This window comes from Aulonocara stuartgranti (assembly GCF_965226115.1).
Source record: "Aulonocara stuartgranti genome assembly, chromosome: 7".
NCBI lineage: Eukaryota > Metazoa > Chordata > Actinopteri > Cichliformes > Cichlidae > Aulonocara > Aulonocara stuartgranti.
In genome coordinates, this window is record NC_138945.1 from 25500590 (window position 1) to 25510217 (window position 9628).

The 9628-nt window shown below is 42.4% G+C and overlaps 1 protein-coding gene across 1 annotated transcript; it reads right to left on the bottom strand.

Annotated features, from left to right (window-relative positions):
- Nucleotides 1–157: 157 nt before the first annotated feature.
- Nucleotides 158–7372, bottom strand: trim69 (tripartite motif containing 69). Its single transcript, XM_082540380.1, has 6 exons — nt 3402–7372; nt 2671–2766; nt 2234–2467; nt 1526–1548; nt 1319–1434; nt 158–1191 (listed from the first exon to the last, which is right to left on the bottom strand). The coding sequence occupies exons 1-6, from the start codon at nt 4035–4037 to the stop codon at nt 647–649; spliced, it is 1650 nt and encodes a 549-aa protein (XP_082396506.1). The 5' UTR covers nt 4038–7372; the 3' UTR covers nt 158–646.
- Between the last annotated feature and the right edge of the window lie 2256 nt (nt 7373–9628).

The window sequence follows — 9628 nt, forward strand, 5'->3', positions numbered from 1 at the left end:
AGGTGTTCTGTTCATTTTAATACTGGAAATAACACACTTGTGCATATAATTACGGACATCTTTTTACGTCTTTGGTACCACACATTTAGTGTAGCAGGCTTTTGATCAATATGTGCAAAGATTTCTCAGTTACAAAAATGTGCACACATACAAAAAGGCGATTTAAATTGATTTTTATTTAAGTATGTGCAAACCTAATGTTTGCTATGATGAAATAAAAAGTTTCTCCATGGTCCTTGAATGCATCACATCATCAAGTCTTGTGACTCCAGTATAATTCAGGATGTCAGTTATTTACAGAGTAAAAAACAAAGTACTGAATGAATTAATGAATCATGCATAAAGAAGATTACATAACAGCACATTACAATAATGTCACTACAGTCAGATAACCAGACAGTTTCACATTCTTCACCGAAGCACAGCTTCTCTGAAATGAAATGGTTGACAGTAGATTCATAGTCTGCAAACTCAGCAAAGCTTAGATGCACGTGTTTCTGATTTCTGATGAGATAAACTGCACAGTGCATTTGCACAGTTTCAAATCTGTACAGTAGGAACCTTTTTTATTCACATGTGTTTTTTTGCATATCTAGTCATTTTCGGTAACTGTTTGACCCTTTGTCTTCTTTTTTTTTCACAGCAGTTAAATCTTTGGCAAGAAAACTTTGAGAGGCTCATTTTCATGCACTTTGTCCAGGAAGCCCAAGTTGAAATAAGGATACAGTGTTTCAGTGAAGGTCTCCCTGAAGGTGTACAGGTGTGTCATGCTCTCTGCATTGTAGAAGGACACCAGGCCCCTCTTGTAGTCCACGTACACACCGATCCTGGCCAGTGGCTCCTCCAGTGACAGGACAGTTGGAGGGGACGTACCTGCCATGTACTGAATCCCATAAGAGAGAGAGATAGTCCAGAAACCGTTAGCTGGAAGGGCTTTGATGACTCCCTTTCTGGGTACCGACTCCCGGGCTACCCCCACAGTCCAGACTGTGCTGCTGTAGACCTCAATCTCCCAGTAGTGACGCCCATGGGTGAAGCCCTGGCTACCCAGCAGTGACAGGGCGGCATTAAACCTGTTGGGATTGTCCTCCACAGTGTGGTTAAAGTTCTGGTATCGAACGCAGGTGAGGGAGGAAGTCAGACTGAGCCAGGGGTTGGCCGTGCTGGAGTTAAATGTAATGGAAGCTGGAACTAAAAAGAGGAGAAAGCAAAGGCAAGAGAGGAAGTTTAAGGCTAAAGATGTTTCTTTGCTGGATATTTTGATGATGGTTTCTGAGCAGTGCAGTGATTCAGGAGTCTGAGTGTCACTTTTAAGTACCTGGATAGATGCTTCCTTTCATAGATTTCCACACTCTGTACTGTAGGGGCCCTGCAAACCGGCCCTCACACAGACTGGGCGGTGTAAACACGGGTTTCTCAAACTTAAGTGGAGGCCTGTCAACGAAAGCAAAGTCAAACAATGAAACCAAAGAACAAAAACAGAGCCTTTCAAGGACAAAATATTCGGCCTCTTTCCCACGCTCACCTCTGGAGAAGTGCTTTGATGCTCTGAAATGAGACATGGGAATAAACACAGGAAAAGAGACAAAAAGACTGTAATTAGTTTTGCTGTATTTGAAAGAAGAGAGAGCTTTTTCCACATTACATCAGTGTCTGACCTCACATTATCCCACCCTGCGGGATCTCCCTGTGGCCGGGGGAAATTCCCACTGCCTTGGCCTGAGTATGGCCCGGTGCCTGAACTGAACTCATTTCTCTAGAGCTCAGCGACTGAGGTCGTTGGCATGAATCCTGTCTAAGCTCATAAATATTTGTTTGGGCAAAAAACTACAACAGTGTTGTTGTTATTTATCACGCTTTACCCTTGAAGTTTTTTCATAATGATGTAATCAAATCGACCGTCTTGCTAAGACCACTCTGCAGACTTAACAGGAAAGCCGAGGCGGTCACACCCAGCTCAGTTATATCTTGAATGTTGACGTTGGACCCTGTTTAACCTGTTGGCACAAAAATGTATGTCTGCTACATAATAGATTGAAAAACACCTCATTTTCTTCCCAAATATTGTGCTTCTGATTCCATTTCTTTTAAAACAGTGATACAAATGTTTTGAAAACATATTTAAAATCAAGAGTTCAGCATTTTTTGGCTTAATCATCCCCAGAGCTGACTCATCATCCTGGTAATAACTTCCAGATGAACTGTGCTGTATGTACAAACAGGCTAAGCGTACCCGGAGCAGAGTGAATGGGTCCTGCTCTTTTAGTTTGTCCTCTATCTCATGGACGGCCCTCTGCAGACGCGAGATCTCCACGCACAGCAGGGCCTTGTGCTCGTCCAGGCGAATCAGCTCTCTTCGCTCCTCCGTCTTCAGCTTCACCTGCAGCAGTTTCTCCTCCTGGTAGAGGAACTGGTGCAGGTCGCTGAACTGGGCTTCGATGCGCTGCTTCAGATCAGCGGTGTGCTCCTGAGTGGGAGATGCACATTGTTACTGGGAGCGACGGTCTATTTCAAAAAGCACAACAGTCTGTGCGCACATACACAAAAGCATTAGAAATCCATGAGGGGAATGAGACAGGAAACTGTGGGTCGAGTGGGTCAGTCTGGATATTTATAGTGATTGTAGCATGCGCAGTGGCGAGGTTTTGATTCCGATGTGTTTCCTCTCACCTTCAGCTTCTTGACCTCGTCTTCAGCTTCTCTGTCACACTGCAGCGCTATGTTGAGCTCAGCTTTTAAAGAGTCCATTGAGCTGTGCAGAGATGCCTGTCAGGGCAGAAACACAAAATCAAAGCATTTTGTTTAACCATCCATTCTCTTCTGCTTAGCCAATTCAGGGTCACAGGGGGCTTTAGCCTATCCCAGCTGCGAGAGGCGGGGTACACCCTGGACAGATGGCCAATCTGCTGCAGAGCTAACACAGAGACAACCATTCACACTCACATTCACACCTGTCTATGTCTTTGGACTGTGGCAGGAAGGCAGTACTTTGAGAGAATTCACGCATTCAAAGGGAGAACATGCAAACGATGGTGGATTCAAACCCCAGACCTTCTCACTCTGAGGCACCAGTGCTAACCGCCTCACCACTGTGCAGCCCGTCAAAACATACTGACTCCCTCAAAGTCAATGTCTTGTCCAGGGTGATTTGTTGAAAACACAATGGGAAGCGTGATAAATTTGAGCTTACTTTTGCTTTAAGCCTAACCTGGGAGACTCCACACTGATGAACAACACAAGAGGATCCATGTTTGCAATACCAGAAGAAGTTGTTTTTGGAAAATATGCAGCCAAGTCTAAAACTATAAAAGCAAAAACAGTTTAAACCCCATTAACAGTGATATTGACTTCCCTGCTGAACGTTTAACTGCTGACAGGCACTTCATTAAAGCTTAACTCACCCTATACTTCTGTTCTGCCTCCTGGACACACACCATGGTGTGACTTCTGTGCTCCTGGGAGATGCCACACACCAGACACACCAGCTCCTGGTCCTCCTCACAGTACAGTTTCAGCTCCTCCCTGTGTCGGCTACAGCGTGCAACCGGTGCAGGAGCCCTCTCTGGCACCCCGGCATCTGGCAGGCAGGGTCCAGTCCCGCTCTCCTCCAGACCCTGACAGTAACTCTCCACTATGTTGGCCACTATACGGTTGGGTCTGTAGCTCGGTCCGGGATACACCTTCCTGCACTGAGGGCAGGAGCCGGCTCCACCTTGCCCGGTGCCCCGTGGCCCTGCCCAGTAACCCTCAATGCAACCCTGGCAAAAGGTGTGATCACAGGGCAAGGATACCGGCTGCTTGAAAAGATCCAAACAGATGGAGCAAGTCAGGTCTCTGCTGATTCTGTGAGCCGAGCTTTTAGCCACTTTTCCAGCTATGGGAGGCTGCCGCGGCTTTTCCATTGCTGTTTGCACAGCAAAGTCTCCTTCTTTAGGTTTCCAACTTTTTTTGTCCGGCTTTATCCCCTGGTTCACTTTCTCCAGGTTCTGCAGATAGACTGACTGGATTTTCTTCACTTCTTTCTGATTCTTGCTCATTCCTTTGCCTTTAGTGTCCTTCTTTGTTCTTGCTGTACTGCTGGACTTCTGAGTCCTTCCTCTCCTACAGAGTGTGGCCGCTCTCTTTGGCCTCCAGCTTTCCTGTTGCTGTGGGGAAAACAAGGGGGTGGTGCAGAGGCAGCATGAGCCTCTCACATGCAGATCAGATAGTGAGGGGATCTCAGAGGCCCCCCTTTCCCCCTTAGACTGACGTCAGTCAGGAAATTGAGGCGGACCATGGATATTCTTTCCTTTGCATGTTTGTTTAGTAAAGTCTGCGCAAGTAAAGTCTGACTTCACTAAACTCTTAATCTGCTCTAAGAATAATTAAAGAAAAATGTAAATCCAGTGGATGTGACTGTGTGAGCTCTTGCCGTGAGTGTGTGTTAGAGGGAGAAAGCAGGAAAACATCTGTGAGTAGTAGATAGCGATTTCATCATTCTAATTATGGCCACGATCTCTGCCAAGTAAGTAAAAGGTAGAAGGGTATCATTCAAAACTGTATGCATAGAAAGCTCCACAACAGACAGAGTACTCTTTATCCAGACATAACGTCCAGTAAAGCTTATTTAAAAATCCAAGCTGAGTGAGAAATTTGTGTTTCGCTTGCCAAGACTATCAGCAGCACCACATGGGCCGACTAAATATTACAGGATGTTACATCAGGCTGATGACACTGTAAATGTAGGCATGCTGTGATTATTTAGTGCATAATCACAGGTCGGGTGAGTAAAAGCACAGCAGTACTGCATAAATGTTTATACTGAGTGAGAGGTTTTATTTGTTTGCCTGTTTGTTTGTTTTAATCAGCCTGTCTTGTGTGTGCCAATATTCTGATTGCTGCACTCTCTGTAAATAACACTTAGAACCGTGTTTTCCTATGATGAATGACATGAATATACCTGAAGACGTTCTTGTTTTCTTTTAGAAAACCTTTCAGTCAGTTTCTCTGCCTTTTCTCTGCCTGTACTCTGTGTTATGAGCAATAGGGACATCTGGTGTCCAAAGTGAAACTTTAACTAGAACTAAACTTATTACAGATCAATATGATGAACATCAAATTGATAATATAACTGGGTAAACAACAGCTATGATTAAGTAAACCCATTTTTTTAATGTAGTACCAGTTGAGGGTGGAAAGCAGGAACCAACACCTAAAGGATTTCAGAAAATTGTTTTGCATTGAATCAGAGTTTTACAGGTGAACAAAGTGCTTGCAAAGTAGGAATATTACAGTGTAAAATCAGTGTGCTGCAAATTAAAGGCATCGCAATACACTCATGGAAACTTATTAAGTACATCTATTTCACTGCTCGTATCAGCATCACATGCACTTAATCATGTAGACATCAAGAAAACCCGCTGGACTTCAAACTGACCATCAGAATGGAAAAGGGTGACTTAAGTGATATTCTGGGATTTTCCCACAAAGCCATCTGTAGGGTTTCCAGAGAATCATCCAAAAAAGAGAAAATACCCAGTGAGCTTCAGTTCTCTGGTGAAAACGCCTTGTTGAGAATGGCCAGGCTGCTTCGAGTTGATAGGAACAGTGACACAAATAACCACTAATTACAACCAAGGTGTGCAGAAGAGCATCTGTGAACACACTAGATTTTCAAGCAAATGTGCTAAAGCAGCAGAAGATGGGGGTGAAGTGATGGTGTGCAGGATATTTTCTTGGCACACTGGGCCCATTAGTAGCATCTGAACAGAAGTTAAAAGCTACAATCTACCTGAGTATTGTTGGTGTTGTTGCTGACCATGTCCATCCCTTTATGACTACTGGTGGAACCAGAGAGACTTCGTCTTTACCATAAAGAATTAAGGCAGCTCTGAAGCCAAAAAGAGTCCAGCCTAGTACGAGCAAGGTCATACTAGGCTACGAATATTTATTTATGAATTTGTTATATTTCATTTCCTTATGAATGTTGTCAGGTAATTGTCAGGAATCCCAATTAAAGTAAAATGATATCACATCTTTCTTCTCCTCTGTATTTTTACACCGGCTGTCCTTGCGCCTCTTATCTTCCTACAGGTTTGCCTCACTGCTACAGACACTTAAGTTATTTTTAGCAGCACAAGTTCCAGAGAGCCTCCAGTTTCCCCGGTGCCTTACACATGAGCTCCGAGTTTAATTGAGGGTGTGTGCTCAGTGCGGACGTGCTTCATGTGTGCGTGTGGGAGTTTCTTTTATTTTCTATCTCGCCTCATGAATGTTGCATTTTTTGTCCCCTCTAAATTTGCCACAAACACTCACATGCATGGCTGCACGCATTTATGCACATATCCGCCCTTTTGTTCTCAAGCTCTGCCACAAATATCTGCTGATACTCGTCTGTAAATATCATAAGAGGCAAGCCTACCTGTTTCTGCAATATTATTAAAATATATAATAATAATGGATTGCATTTATATAGCGCTTTTCGAGACCCTTATAGCGCTTTACAATTCCACTATTCATTCACTCTCACATTCACACACTGGTGGAGGCAAACTGCAGTTGTAGCCACAGCTGCCCTGGGGCAGACTGACAGAAGTGAGGCTGCCATCGGCCCCTCTGGCCAACACCATATATCCAAAGCTTTAGATGGACTAAGAAGGATAAACACGTGCACATGATGCGCATAAGGTTTACAGCCTCATAGGAATGAGCACATTCAAACACTCTCCCCAAAGGTTCAACAGGATGAAAATACAGAGGAACCAATATTAAAATCATCACAGCCTTTGAAAGAAAAATTATACTTGTCCTTTGAAGACTTGCTTTATACTGTCTTTTGCGCTAATACATATAATAAACAACTTATAAATCACAAGTATTCTGTTCAAAACAACCTGTAAAAGCTATTATTATCATTATTATTAAAAAGCTGCAGGCATGTTTTTCTTCAGTGTCTGTTTAGACACAGGATCTTGGCCATGTTGGACGCTGCACTGTGTTTTTTTGTTTTTTTTTTAAGCAGCAGGAGGAACATTTCCAGGAATACAAAGATTTCTTCCACCACGATGTCTTTGTCCTCTTCCCCTCTGCCTTTTACTTCCACAGCCTCTCTGTTGATTTGTCTTTTATTAAGTGAAATACCAAAATTGCCGCTGGAGTTTTGCAGCATGGCTGTATGGCTTTTAACAAGTGCGACGTGTCAGACTAGAACCCTACGGTGGCCCCTAGAGACAAAGCACGTACAATCTCCAAAACACTTGCAAACTCCAAAACACATGCAAATTCCAAAACACATGCAAACTCCAAAACACTTGCAAAATCCAAAACACTTGCAAACTAAAGAACACATGCAAACTCCAAAACACGTACAAACTCCAAAACACGTACAAACTCCAAAACACGTACAAACTCCAAAACACTTGCAAAATCCAAAACACTTGCAAACTAAAGAACACATGCAAACTCCAAAACACGTGCAAAATCCAAAACACTTGCAAACTAAAAAACACATGCAAACTCCAAAACACGTACAAACTCCAAAACACGTACAAACTCCAAAACACTTGCAAAATCCAAAACATGTACAAACTCCAAAACACTTGCAAAATCCAAAACACGTACAAACTCCAAAACACGTACAAACTCCAAAACACGTACAAACTCCAAAACACTTGCAAAATCCAAAACACGTACAAACTCCAAAACACTTGCAAAATCCAAAACACTTGCAAACTCAAAAACACATGCAAATTCCAAAACACAACGGAAGTGCTCCAGGACGCTAGGGGCAGTGTTGAGCTTTTGTTACCTAGTAACTACACAAGCCAGGAAGTACCAATGACCGGATTTGGGGTCTGCAGCCTTAAAGGCCGCATTTTAAGGCCGATTACGTCACAGCGACAAGAGAAGGCTTTCCCAATTCAAAGGCTGCTCGAAATGCGGCCCTCAAATGCATCCATAATTTCCCTGAATTTTAAGGATGGGTCGGTGTAGCCTTCATGGCCCAACATATCCCAGACTTCATAGTGCGGTGGTGGTGTGGATAATTTTGCCGAAAAAAAACGGTGGAAGCGGAGCGGAGGAAGAGTAAACTTTCAGAAGTAAGTACTGAATATTATGTCACTTATTTATGCGCAAATATTTTTTTTAATGAAGAACATTAAACCATTATTGTTGGCCACATGTCGGGAAAGTTATGTGACATTAGCGATGTCTGTACTTTCAGAATTAACTTGGTTTTAAAGCCTTTACTTTAAAAAATATATATATAGTCGACCTTAATCTTACAGAGAATGTGATGATTTTATGGATAATTAAAGTCAGTCATATATCCACAAACACAACAAGCTGAAAGTCAGTGATGCTGCTCGGTTTGCAGTCCTGAATATCACAGCACAAGCAGGATTCACTGCACTGTTAATGTTAGCTATGTTATATTGCTGCCTCTGTTTGGTGGTGTCGAGCCAAACGGACTTTAACGTGTGTTTGAACAGCTGACGGTTCACTCGTGAAGCTGAAAGAAAGATGCTTTAATCACAGCAGTCACACATGTGTCCACTGTACCATCTGGGAACTCCTCTTGTTTCGTAATAACACAAACACTAAAACCTCCTTCTTTTGTGCTGTTTTGTAGCAGTGTATACACCTGAGACTTTCACCTGTCTGTCTGTCCTGCACTCTCTCTCTTTTTCTTTCTCTCTGATTGTGGAATAAAAGTATGAACATGTGTTTATAAGTCACACTTGTGTTTGAATCCTGCAGCTTATCACACATTTGATTTCCATGTGTGACAACTGCAAGTGTCCAGAGTGAGGACAGACTGAGGGACCCACTGCTGCACATCATCTGATGATCCACCAGGACAAACTCAGCAGTGTGTGAGGAAGAGGAGGAGGAAGAGCCAGCAGCAGCTGACAGATGGAGAGAATAGACAGACTGTTCCCTGTTTGTGAAGGACTGCTAGAAAAGTTTAAAATAACTAATTGTCTGTCCTGAATCAGTCTTATTAGGTAATGTTCAAATAATTTTATCATTCCAGTGTTTTCAGTGTGGGAGAAAGTACTCAGGGCCTTCAAGTTACACACTATGAAAGGCAGCAACAAGTTTAATGTTCAGAAACCTAAAGTATGTATCAGCAGCAGAATGGACCTAAAAATAAATGTTTGTTCCAGTTCTATGAAGCTTTGAGTATTTTGGATCAGTAGCACTGCTGTGTTTGTTGCATCATATTGCTGTAATTGTTTATATGCTTTATATATTCTGAGGTAAGTTGATCTATAGTGTTACATCATATTCTATAAGGATGTTATGTGTTTGTATACTTTCTGCCCAGTTTGACCCATTTAGCAGAAGCCAGCCTGTTTAAGGCTCTGATATCTATTCTGTATGACTGAAAGCAGTTATGACATGGTCTGATTTTCTCACCCAATAAAGGAATATTTCATATATCAGTCTACTCTTCATTTTATCAGAAACAGTTATCACAGCTTGTACATTTTCTTTTTATAAATATATGTAAGCAATGAGCCAAATTTAGTAATGCCAACATACTGAAGGAACAACATTTGTCTCTTATATATGATACACCTATATATGCACTGTCAAAGATACTTGTCTTTGAGTGAAGATTTAAGGTGATAAGACATATAAA

Coding starts and splice junctions, on each gene's coding strand:
- trim69 (XM_082540380.1), bottom strand. CDS start 4,037: ATGAGCAAGAATCAGAAAGAAGTGAAGAAAATCCAGTCAGTCTATCTG. Junction 2,468..2,670: donor ACGAGGTCAAGAAGCTGAAG/GTGAGAGGAAAC, acceptor TCTCCCACTCAG/GAGCACACCGCTGATCTGAA. Junction 1,435..1,525: donor ATCAAAGCACTTCTCCAGAG/GTGAGCGTGGGA, acceptor TTTCGTTGACAG/GCCTCCACTTAAGTTTGAGA.